A 13,297-nucleotide genomic window follows, 5' to 3' on the forward strand; every position below is an offset into this window, starting at 1 on the left:
CATCTTGGCAACAGTTCATGTCATTTTTCCTGACAACCATATGCTGCACAACAGCCATGCCATCTATTAAGATGCTATCCAATGTGTGTGTTGATTGCACTGAGCTACTCTCTGTAGATTGTTCAGAGGATGCTGTTTCTGAAACCAGTCCCTCCAGTTCATGGATGAGGGCAGACTTAGTAGTACCTGTAGTGGGCAGCGAAGAACCATCAGGCATCAGTAGGCTTGAGTTATAATCAGCAAATTCATATGTTCCCACAATTTCCTGCAAGTCCAGTTCTCTTGAGGACTTTGCAATGAGGAGCAAGCGAACAAACAGGGAGTTGGTTGCTTTAATCTGGACAACCTCAGAAGATGAAGCTTGGTAGTTTTGCATCCATCTTTCCAGGTCAAATACTTCAGCTTCGACATTTTGTTCCACATATTCTTTTCTCCTCTGACCCTTTCATTAACATAAGTTTCACACTCCTCTGTTATGGTGTGGTGGCCATTTCAGTAGATTTACTCATTAACATTGTTGTGGAAAAACAATAAGCATGGAAACTAAATGCACACTTCCTGCATTACTGCATTACTTCAAATACGAAGTTACTCCTAGTTTTGTGTTTGTATGTGCGAGCTGGATTTAGGCCTATTCAGTTTGGGGCCCACGGTCTCTAAGCTACAGGTCTGGCTGACTAAATGGGGAGGGACCCATCTGCTAGCGATAGGGGCCGAGACTGAGAGAACTACATGGAGCTACATGGATACATATGCACCAAAGAAGCCACTTTGAAATTTTGCTCTTCTCATGAATACAAAAGTTGGGAGACCCTCCCCCATAGACAAAAAAAATTGAATGACCCTACCATCAACAAAGAATAAAAAGACATGACCCTCCCCTATTTTCCTCCGGTGGTCCATTCCATAAACACCGAACAATCCCTAAGTAAAAGTACTAATACCACACTGTAGATATTCTCTATTACAAGTAAAAGTCCTGCATTGAAAATGATACTTAAGTAAAAGTATGTAAGTATCATCAGGAAAATGTACTTAAAGTATTACAAGTAAAAGTACTCAATGCAGAAAAATCCTCACATTTTAGAAACAGGAAACGATCCAAACTATTCTGTGTTTAATCGGCTAATCATTGCAACTCTACTTGTAGGCCTATATATTGTTGTGTAGTTACATTTATAATAAAACGTGTTTTATAAGCTACATGTGTTTTGTGTGCAGAAATCGTAATGTGTAAAGTAACTAGTAACTAAAGCTGTCAGATTAATGTAGTGGAGTAAAAAGTACAATATTTCTCTCTGAAATGTAGAGGAGTAGAAGTAGAAAGTGGCATGAAATGAAAAGACTCAAGTAGAGTACAAGTACCTCAAATGTTTTGTACTTGAGTAAATGTACTTAGTTACATTCCACCACTGCCTTTATTGCTCCTGACTGCACCCAACACATGAAGAAAAGGAATCCAGCAAGCTATATATCAAAAAACAAGGGGAAAAAAACTTAACTGCCCTCTCTACCTTCTCACAGTTTACCCTAAAAGTTTTCTTTATGTGTCAATGTATTGTAAGAACTTATTATAATACATTTTCCTTCAGCTGCAGTTACGCATTTGACAACACGGCTCAGCCTGGGCACAGCCCACAAATTGGGAACACCTGCGCTTAATATGGGCAAGTAAAACAGGAAGAACAGGTGTCACCTCACTGGTCACTCACTTTGTAACAAAAGAACCTATTATCCAAATAGATATCAGGATTCATACACACATGCCACTTGTCTGGTTGACGCCGTCAGCCCAGTAGTCAGGGCGCGCGTCTTTCAAGGTTTTCCATTCCCTTGCTGGGGGTTCAGTCTGTGCGCTATCACTATGAGAGCAGTGTGGTTGAAGCGGTCGATCGTCATACTGGGGGGGATCGGGCTCCTCGTCTACGTTGGCATGTTTCTAAAGGGTGGACAAGAGCCTGACAAACATCTGGAGACAAGCATCAACAATCTTCGTGAGTTGAGGCAATGGAGATGGGGAAATGGAAAGAAAGTCGGGTTCTGTATGATTTGTTACGGGGTGGTGGATTACAGAAATGGGTTGTTGACTTACTTAAAACGTAAATAAATGAATGAAAGGGTTTGGTACGTGTACAATTAGAGATGTATTGTTGTGTATATTGCTTATCCTGTTGTAAAATATATATGATGTATAAAGGAATGAGTTGAAGTTGAATGAGGGTGGGAAATATCACAAGCTTCGGTTTCATCCTGCTCCTTTTCGGACAGTTTTTGAAAATATTAATTGTAATAGTATTTTAAATATTATTTGTAACACTGTATAGATATTGTTCTTGTTCCTGTGGTGTGTTGCTACGCACTTTTGTATTTTTATATTTTATTTTATAGTTCTATAGCTATATATTTATATTTACTTTTGTTTGAAATACAAAAAAAATGAAATTTAACTTCCGTGACATTAACATTAATTCAGTGATAGAAAGGTAAGCGGAAGGATTAAATGTCTGTTCACTACACAAGTAGTTACTCAGAAGTATTTTATGCTTTCAATCATCTGACGAAATGATATTGCATTAAAATAATACGTGTCACCAAAAGAATACTTTCAATTTCTAGCTCCCCAGTTCGACCAGTGGCGCGGGTTCGTATCCGACCTGCTTCCCTTTGCTGCGTGTCATCCCACAACTCTGTCCCCCTTTCATGTTTATCCACTGTCACTATGTAATAAAAGGAAAAAGCCACCAAAAATAGTCTTAAAAAATAATAATTGAACGTGTCATAAACGTTTATAAACAAGTCATAAACGTGTATGACCTAACACTTCATTTAGTAACTGTCATTCAGTTTTTGTCATGACAAGTTATGGTTAGGGTTAGAGTTAGGGTTCATGTGTTCATGTGTTCATGACAGTGTTATGTCACTTTTATGTAGATACCTTCAAGTAAAGTGTTACGAAAAATGCTTTATTTAAAATAAGAAAACATGTAGTCATCAGTAATCATGCTGCTCATTTGACTCTCTCCCTGTCATCCTTTTGTCAAGACAATGTAGTCAGAGCTTTTGAGAAAAAGCAGGACACCATGCAGAAAATGCTGGAAGAGGACAGACTCAGATGGAGAAAAGCTGCAGAGGTCGAACAGCCAACTGTCAAAACACAGCCAGAGCAGAAAGAGAAACCTGAAGCAAAAATCCCGGACCAAAAGGAGACTCCTCAAGAGAAAAAGTCTAATAAACTGTTTCCCAACTCTGCCCTGTTCAAGACGTGGGGGGAGAATCTCTCGGAGGATGACCAAAGAGAGGCACAGGATTTGTTTGTCAAGTATGGATACAACGTTTTTCTCAGTGATCGCCTTCCTCTAGATCGAGCTCTTCCAGATACCAGGGATCCAAGGTACAACAATTTCCTATGATGCCAGAGCTGTCATTTCAATTCATATACAGATAAAAGTTAAAGAAATGGTCCCTCCCATCCAGTTCATTGTTTGCTGATTATCCTTCATTTACACAGCTCACTGATGGAAAGATGGTGGTTTTAGAAATCCTTCTGTTTCTGAATAGGTGTCTGAAAAAGAGTTACCCAGAAGACTTACCAAATATTGGAGTAGTGTTGATCTACCTGAATGAGGCCCTGTCTATTATTAAAAGAGCTATGCGCAGCATCATTGACCGCACCCCTAAACACCTGCTGAAGGAGATCATATTGGTGGATGACAATAGCTCTGAAGGTAAGTTGAGTGCAAATGGATGAGATTGTGCAAACGTGTCATAAACCCTTATGTATAGGCTACTGTCATACTGCGAGACATGACAGGCTGAAATCACGTTTCATTGTGCAATGCCACTGCTGCTCATATTTTAACTTTTTTTGTTTTTGTTTTTTACTGTTAGGCTCTAATCTATGTTATGGGTGTTATTCTGTGATTGTATTTTTTTGAACGTTTCTACTTTTCTAAGCAGTCTTGTAAAATCTCCTAAAATGCATTTTGTCACATGAACTTTTGGCTTTAAAGTAATAGTTTTGGGAATTGGGACATTTTGGAAAACGTGTACCGGTATTCACTTTTCACTCAAAAACTTATGTTTCTTTTAAATTTAACTTAAAGGAGTGGCTAACAGGTAATCAGGACTGTCAACATTTCATGGAGTTACAAAGTCTTGCTGCTATCTTGTCTTTCCTGTCCTGCCTGTTTGTGTCACTTGTGTTATGCCTATGAGGTTGTTGGACTGACAGTGTGGCTTGTGTGTGTATGTGTGTTGGTGTTGGTGTTGATATCGACCAACTGTTTTTGTTTATATGCTTGATCATTTCTTTTTACATTTATTGTCAATTTTACTTGTATAGGACTAAACTTCTATGTACTTTTATATTCTTTTTAGGTGTGACATTGTACGATCTGTCCAGGGACAGCAGATGTAAAATAGCCTTTTAGCTAATTCTGGCACAGAATCCCTATTAAATAAACTTTCTTGCCAAGAGTTAGATGGCATGCCATGGTTGATATCACTATCATATCTGTATAGTATAATATTATGCTACAGTCAGAAGCTGCTTAGCTTAGCATAAAGACTGGAAACAGCTAGCCTGGCTTTGTCCAAAGTTAGAAAAAAACAAAAAACAATCTGCCTACTTGTACGTTTAAAGCTCACTGATTAATATGTTACACAGTGTTTGTTTAATCTGTTCAAAAAAGTATAAAAACAACAATTAGTTTTGTATGCCATAGATATGGTAACAACAAACATTTTGGATGTTAAAGCTCCAGCACATAACCCCAACCATATATTTTTATACCACAGTTATTGTACACATTTAACAAATAACATAATACTGTATGTGTTTATTAGTGAGCTTTAGAGTTTCGGTAAGGTGGACTTTGTGAGCTTTGGACAGAGCCAAGCTAGCGGTTTTCCTTTGTTCCACATCTTTATGCTAAGCTAACCAAGTGCTGGCTGTAGCCTTATATTTACCAGACAGACATGATAGTGGCCCATCTTCTTATCTAATTCTCAACAACAAAAGGCAAGGAAGCATTTTACTCCTTTTTTTTAAGAGCACATAAACCCCTGTATGATGTAACAGCATTTAGTCATTTCAAGACTGTAATTAGTGGTGGAGTGGCACTGGATTGCAATATATAATGGTGTTTCTCATTCTTGTCCATCCTAACATACATGCATTAGAAACACCTTTTTAATCAGTACATTATCACTAACTACAACTTCAATTTAATTTTATTTATAGTATCAAATCATAACAAGAGTTATCTCAAGACACTTATAGATAGAGTAGGTCTAGACCACACAAATTTACAAAGACCCAACAATTCCAGTAAATACTTCAAATTGGATACGGTCACAACATCAACTTAACGTTTAAATTTCATTTCAATTGCATCCTGTATTTTGTGAGCATGTGAGGCACGTCTACAATCACAACTGTTGTAATTGTAAGTGTACTTTGCACTCTGGGTAATCGGTATGTAAACTGGTGTCTCTGCCCCATCTAAACTTTCTATGGTAAAAACAACATCTGTCACACCCCTAATCAAAATAAAAAAAATGCCCGCATTTTCTGTCAATTTAGAAAACCTGAAGGGTGACCTTGACTTGTACGTGAAGTCGATCGAGCAGGAGAACCCAAGTCTCGCTATCATAAGGGTGAGGAACAATGTGTCATATGGCCTGTCTCACGCCAGGGCGTCTGGCTGGAGGGCTGCTACTGCGGACGTGGTGGCCATCCTGGATGCACACATCGAAGTCCATGAGCTGTGGTAAGAATGAGGCAACAATAAATCTTTTATACCTGGTTTATGTATACCATTTTCACTGGCATGTATGTAATATTTGATTCCACATCAAAGGTGCTATAAGTAGAAGCCGTTAACGTTATATATCGGTGGCAGCTGTGCTAACTCGTGTCTTTCTGAACAGCCCTCCGTTTTTTCAAATTAAAATTGTAATGAGATTCACTTAAAGTTCTCAAGCTTACCACCAGCACTGAGAAATGTTTACAGTTATCAAATGTTATGCAGGGAAGGGTCTGTATCACCACCAAGTGCAAACTGACTCTCGTGAGCTGATGCCAAAGTTGGCCTGCCTCACATCTTAGCCCTTGAATAATCACAACACGTTTTGCAAACAATAACTGTTCTAACTAATCTTCACATTATCAAAGGATAGACGGAACCACGTAAGCCTCAAACAGTAGCTTATTAATGTGTGAAATACAATCATAACAGAATTTGATGTTGTCAATTGTCTATCTTGTCAGTTTAGATATTGTCTCCTCTATCTGGTCAGACTCGATGGCGTCCCCTTTATCTGGTTAGAGAGACGCATGTTCTGTCCTCGGGCCCCAGTCAAGATAGCCAATGACTCCATGTTATCTTGTGGGAACAAGTAGTGTTATGTTTTCTTACTATGCAAATAGTTTAATTTAACAGACAGAGAAGAATATTAATCACTATAATATTATTCTATGCAAACAGTTTAATAAATAACAAGAGGGAAAATAAGTATCATAATTTCCCTAACAATAACTTTTTAAGAAACGCCCTGTTTACACATTTGCAACAGTCCAGTCCAAGCACAGACTTATCCCAGTACAACCACAGTCGGGTGTACTGGCATGCCCACTTAGGCAATGAGGGTGTTAAAGGCCTTGCACAGTGGTGGGAATGAGGGTAGGGCGAGTGCTGCTCAGACTTGCAACCTTCTAGTCACAGCTCATTTGTAGTGCAGTAGTAAGTTTGGCAAGCTGACTTTGCAATTGTGCTTTAGCCAAAACAAAACAGTCTAATTTGGGTAACATTAACTAGCTCTCTGCATCAAAATTGAAATTTTTTCAGTCTGAAGCTCCCTCCACCTTCCCAATGCTGCACCAATGTTCCCTTGGGGTGCGTACAAATGAAACATAATGCACAGTAGTATTCAAAACCATTTGGGTGTGTTCTGTCTGTTTGGAATGCTTGATCTAACTAGCTGCTGATCAAATAAAGGAGTGAATGGCACATCACAACACATGCCAGCTCGCATTCTGGAGTTACAGTCATTTCATATAGACAAAGAAGAAGAAATATGAAGCAGCAGTCTCACTGGTTGTTCCAGAAACAACAGTTTAATGAAGTGATGGGTAAGCCACCTCTCCTCCTTCCCTTCATTCAGGGCGGAACCCCTGCTGACCCAGATCAAGGCTGACCGAACAGTGGTGACGTCCCCTGTGTTTGACAAAGTACTCTTTGATGACCTCAAGGTTATTCCATACCAGCCAGCATCACACGCCTTCGACTGGGCTTTATGGTGCATGTATGAGAGTTTTTCGGACGAGTATTACAAACTCAATGACGGCTCGTTGCCTGGAAAGTAAGTTTTCAGTAAAATTCCTCAGTCTTGTTCCGACTTACACGTGTCAAACATATCATGTACATATACGTATCTTGGATGAGGCATTCTTAATTATCTGAAAGCTTTACTTTTATGCTTATGGTGATGCAACATGTTTTTAAATTATACAGTAGTAACGGGTCTCTTCTTTCATTTCAGAAGTCCATCTGTCATGGGGATCCTAGTTGCTGAAAGAAAGTATCTGGGAGAAGTCGGACTTCTCGATGAAGGAATGAAAGTGTACGGTGGAGAAAATGTTGAGCTGGGAATTCGAGTGAGTAAGCTTCAGTCACTGTTTCACTCATTTCACTGTTCACTGCCTTGTTCTCTATGTGTCATTATTTCAGTTGTGTCCTTTTGGCACTCATATATAATATAATGAAATCTGTAAAAACAAATCCCAGAGGGGCTATTTCTTGGCTAGGAGTAGTAACTTCCTTGAGTCTTCACTGAGTCTTCATTATTATAATTATTAACTTTATGGGTCAGCAGCAGGGGTCTCCCAGAGATGGAGCCCTACAAACTGTTAAGTGCATATAACAAGCGGTGGTTCTACCCACAGTTTGTGAACTTCTAAGTAGCTCTTAATAACTCTTAACTTTTGTTTTTATTCATGATTTGCACTTGCACAATTACCATTGGTAACTGATCAATTATTCCGTTTAATATAAAGCTAAGCTTATTTTTTGCTCATATAGGTTTGGACATGTGGAGGCAGTATTGAAGTAGTTCCATGCTCCAAGATCGCCCACATTGAGAGGAACCACAAGCCCTACATGCCTGACCTGAGCAAAGCCATGAAGAGAAACGCCCTGAGGGTAGCAGAAGTCTGGATGGATGAATACAAACACAACGTCAACTTGGCTTGGAACTTGCCGTTTGAGGTACTTCAAATGTTGTCAAGTACAACAAAAATGATGATGCCCTTTCTATGGAATACTGTATGCTTCATACACACATGATGCAGAATGAACATCCAAGGATCCATAATGAAAAGCTTTTCTTCTGAGTACAAATGTGACAAACAAACCATGCCTTATTCTTTGCAGAATCACGGAATTGACATTGGGGATATCTCTGAAAGGAAAAAACTCAGGGAAAGGTTGAACTGTAAACCTTTCAAATGGTACCTGGAAAATGTGTATCCCAAGTTGGATCCCTTGACTAACCTAGTTGCCTATGGAGGAGTAAGTTTAGTTGTATCTTTGTATGTGTGGTAGAGACAGTACTGCAGGGTGTGCGCGCCACATGTGCACTGCCACATTATATTGTGTATTTTAATGATACATGTCATAGTATTGGATACATTTTCATTGGGTTTGATAAAATGATGAACTCCCCCATTTATAGATAAGGAATCTTGATGCTGACCAGTGCATAGACCAAGGACCAGTGCCAGGTCACACACCCATTGCCTACAATTGCTACTACTATGGACCTCAAGTAAGTAAAGCAAGTAACAGTGGTTGTCAAGATTAATGATTATAGTCACTGAAAATTACAAGTGGCAATTGGAAATATTGTCTCTTTGCTGCCATTGGTTTCTCCTTGACTTTTAATTTATTTATTTATTTTTTTAGATGTGTTATTATCGGACAAGCGGTGAGCTCTATATCGGCGGCATCAAGTCCCACAAGTACAATGACAACCGGTGTTTAAGTGACCTGGGGAAAAAAGAAACGGAGCCTGGCCTTCATAACTGCAAAGAGGCTAAGCAGAAAGGAATGGGGATTCACTGGGACTTCACTCAGGTATTACACGTTGTTAAACTATTATTAAAACGTATAGCAAAGTATATAAAAGTCAGGGAAGAGATGTTGCAAAATGATTTTTTTTATTCCAGTAAAATAGTAAAAGTTAAAAGTCAGTGTGTCTCACCCTTTTATATAAAATATAGGGTGGATGAGTTCAGGGTGACTCAGCTCAAACTATTGACTGATTGTCTAAATATTGTATGATGACAGGCTGTGCGTTTGCATTCTTGACACTTATTTTTCTTCGCAGGGCAAAGAACTGAAGAACAGAGATACAAAAAGATGTCTGGAGATTAAGAATGGCGTGCTTCTAATACAGGAATGCTCTGGCCAAAGATGGGAAATCCAAAACATAATCAAAGCCTTTTAAAGTGTACGGCCAACAAGAAGTCCACTCCTCTGCTCATTGGTCAGTGAATAATATCCCCTGATTGTGTAAAATGGACATTTGCTCAATAGTTTATGAATGGACAAAGTCATTATTTGTACAATTTGTTATTATGCCAATTAAAAAAAAATGAATTTGTAAAAAGTGATTGAAATTAAGTGTTATAATTGCTAATTGGACCAGGGGACTGTCAAAGATATGCAAGCTGTCTCCCAGTAGGTGTGTCTATATTACAGGTATTGTGTGGGAATGAGCATTGCTGGGATCACTGACACACAGCATCTTATAAATACTGCTTATAAAGGAGATACCCAAAATTACGCAATTTAGAAATGCATGTTGATCCTTTTTCCTCCCTTCAATCTTCCACTCAAGGAAACCAAATATATTCTATCAGGCAGAAAAGTTAATGCAAATGTTTGGGTTTTCATCAGATTCAAACCTGGGGCATAGCATAAGATGGGAGTTTAAGCTTTGCCTTGTTTTGCAGTTTAAATAAAGGTTTGGCTTAGCTAAATTTCTTCGATGGCAGCAGTGGTCATAAAACCATGGGCGATTTTAGAACCTTTTTGGGGGGGCTCAAGCCCCCCTAAAAAATATAATAATAAAAAACTTTTTTTTTAAATAAATATTGGTGCTTAAAGTTAGAGTTGCAAACATGTCTGTTAGTGACAGAGGATAACTAATTACAGGTTCAAAGGGCTTGAAACAGGTTGAATATACTAGGTCGCTGTCGCCGATGCTATGCACCTGTAACCCAGTCAAGGAAAGGGTCAACAGAAAGTAGTGTTGGCCAATCAGAGGAGGTTTGTGTCAGACTCCCGCCTTTGGCTGAGTCTCTATCTGATCTGTCAGAGGGAGAGCAGGAGACGGTTGTGAAGTTTAACGTTGGTAGTCCCCAGATAAGAAATTAGTCATTTCATGGTGCAGATTAGAACCCAAATTGAAAACTAATCAACTAAAATTGCTGAATGTTAGAACATTGTGTGAAATTGGTCGTTATTACAGTGACTTAGTGTCCCTCTCTCTCCCCTACGGAAGAGGATTAGGGCCACTGTTGAAAAATGTATTTGAGTTCTGACTTTATTCTCAGAATTCTGACTTTAAACTCAGAATTCTGACTTTAAACTCAGAATTCTGACTTTATTCTCAGAATTCTGACTTTAAACTCAGAATTCTGACTTTAAACTCAGAATTCTGACTTTATTCTCAGAATTCTGACTTTAAACTCAGAATTCTGACTTTATCTCAGAATTCTGACTTTAAACTTAGAATTCTGACTTTAAACTCCAGAATTCTGACTTTATTCTCAGAATTCTGACTTTATTCTACTATCTCAGAATTCTGACTTTAAACTCAGAATTCTGACTTTATTCTCAGAATTCTGAATTTAAACTTAGAATTCTGACTTTAAACTAGAATTTGACTTTAATCTCAAATTCTGACTTATTCTCAGAATTCTGACTTTAGAATTCTGACTTTAATCTCAAATTCTGACTTTATCTCAGAATTCTGACTTTATTCCCAAAGTCAGAATTCTGACTTCTCAGAATTCTGACTTTATTCCCAAAGTCAGAATTCTAAGTTTAAAGTCAGAATTCTGAGAATAAAGTCAGAATTCTGAACTCAAATACATTTTTCACCAGTGGCCCTAATCCTCTTTCGTACTCCCCTTTCTCACCTAACTGTCCTATCAATTAAAGGCAGAAAAGCCCCAAAAAAATCTTAAAAAAAACGTTAGCTGAAGATGGCGTTGTTGTTCAGTAGCTCAGAGATTATCGACTGATTTAGCAAGGGGGTGTCACATTCTCATTAGGGGCTGAGCCCCCCTAAAGGTCTGATCCTAGAATCGCCCCTGCATAAAACCATAAATGCTATTAGTTAGATGTAGCTTTAAAGGAACACGCCGACTTATTGGGACTTTGTCTTATTCACCGTATCCCCCAGAGTTAGATAAGTCCATACATACCCTTCTCATCTCCGTGTGTGTTGTAACTCTGACGTACCCACTGCTAGCCTAGCTTATCACAGATCCTGGAGGTAACCAGCTCCAACTAGCCTACTGCTCCCAATAAGTGACAAAATATTGCTAACATGTTCCTATTTACATGTTGTGATTTGTATAGTCACAGCATGTACAAATAACAAGGTCTTCTACACACAACACAGCCGTCTCCTAACCGTATACATACTGGGAACTATATTCTCAGAAGGCGAAGCACTGCTACTTCTGCTAGTTGGGCGGAGTGATTTGCTCGCAGCACACCAGAAGCCCCGTGGAGAGGAGCAGAGAGTAACAACTGTGCTTTTCAGGTGTTGTGCTAATCACTCCGCCCAAGTAGCAGTGCTTCGCCTTCTGAGAATATAGTTCCCAGTTTGTATACGGTTAGAAGACGGCTGTGTCTCATGTGACCTTGTTATTTGTACACGCTGTGACTATGTAAATAGGAACATGTTGGCGTTATTTTGTCACTTACTGGGAGCAGTAGGCTAGATGGAGCCGGTTACCTCCAGGATCTGTGCTAAGCTAGGCTAGCGGTGGGGGCGTCAGACAGAGTTACGACATGCACGGAGATGAGAAGGGTATGTATGGACTTATCTAGCTAACTCTGGGGGATACAGTGAATAAGCTAAGTCCCAATAAGTTGGCGTGTTCCTTTAAGGTTTTAGTTCTATAACAATTGACCAACTATTACAAATACTACATCTGGAGGCATTTTTTATGCAATAGGTTTGGTGCTGTTAGGTAAATTTCAGGTGTGAAAAATATAAAATTTCTTCTTTGTAATCTATTTCTACTTTTCTGTGAATTATCATCTGTGACAGAAATAGCCTCCATGCAGAGAAAGGCAAACAAATCATAAGCGGATGGAAAAGTAAAGAAGAAAAGGACAACGATGGTATAAAAAGCATGATTCAGAAAACAAAGTGTTTCATAGATGAGTGATATAGTACAGAGGTCTAACAACGGTTACTGAATTATGGGTTCGTGCCAAAGTTGAGAACCAAGCCTCCTTAAACAAATACTCCTTTATGGTTTGACTGGTTTGATTGGATTCCCTAATCAGTTTTAAACTGTTGTTGTTAGTACTTTTGTAGTTCTGATTATTAGAAAGATACAGTACAACTTGTTCAGACGTCTAATGTTGTTGGAAATGTATTGTAATTGTGGGTTGTGCGTTCTGGCTAGGCTAGATGACACATGCAAATACTATGCAATCATTGGAGGTGTGGCTGGGTGCCTTAACATAGTCCAAAACAAAGGTCCCACTTATGCAGAATGTATGGTACTGTGTATTACCTAATTATTATAGTGTCAAGAAAAGCGATAACCATATTTGGGACTTAGTTATGGATTTTACAGGCCATGGGGGTTGGTATTGCAGGCCAACAGAGTTTTGTTTGAAATAATGTCAAATATTGATCATTGTTTTTTATCATTTGGAAATAAAGTGTATATATAAAACTGGTTGATTTTTTTTTTTAAGTGAAGTTATAGCCGATCATCTCTTAAAGCTGCCCAGGTGCTCAACATCATAACATGGTCATTCTTGAGAAGCTCAGTTGAACAACTATAGCTCAGTTGTCTGTGTTCTTTGTAAGTTTGGAGAAGATATACTCAAAATGATCACCCTTGAAAGGTATATCACCAACAACAAAACATTTTTTAATAAGTTTAATAAGATCCATGCTGCAGCTGACCACCTTTGCATTCTGACAAAAATGACCATGTGTCGCTGAGGACCTGGTGGAAGAACGAGAGGCCTTTTGT

The 13,297-nt window shown here is 38.7% G+C and overlaps 1 protein-coding gene across 2 annotated transcripts; it reads left to right on the forward strand.

Annotated features, from left to right (window-relative positions):
- The first annotated feature begins 1,753 nt into the window (after positions 1-1,753).
- Positions 1,754-12,994, forward strand: LOC120563876 (probable polypeptide N-acetylgalactosaminyltransferase 8). 2 transcript variants are annotated; one of them, XM_039808354.1, is made up of 12 exons: positions 1,754-1,994; positions 3,043-3,391; positions 3,559-3,725; positions 5,585-5,771; positions 7,165-7,362; positions 7,543-7,657; positions 8,082-8,267; positions 8,433-8,570; positions 8,734-8,826; positions 8,964-9,134; positions 9,388-9,546; positions 12,352-12,994. In XM_039808354.1, exons 1-11 carry the CDS (start codon positions 1,865-1,867, stop codon positions 9,505-9,507), a joined length of 1,854 nt encoding a protein of 617 aa, XP_039664288.1. In that variant the 5' UTR covers positions 1,754-1,864; the 3' UTR covers positions 9,508-9,546; positions 12,352-12,994. The 2 variants fall into 2 exon arrangements, with proteins under 2 accessions (XP_039664288.1, XP_039664287.1); XM_039808353.1 differs by lacking the exon at positions 12,352-12,994 and having other exon boundaries at positions 9,388-9,673.
- The last annotated feature ends 303 nt before the right edge of the window (positions 12,995-13,297 follow it).

Source organism: Perca fluviatilis, chromosome 8 (assembly GCF_010015445.1).
Source record: "Perca fluviatilis chromosome 8, GENO_Pfluv_1.0, whole genome shotgun sequence".
In the NCBI taxonomy this organism is placed as follows: Eukaryota; Metazoa; Chordata; class Actinopteri; order Perciformes; family Percidae; genus Perca; species Perca fluviatilis.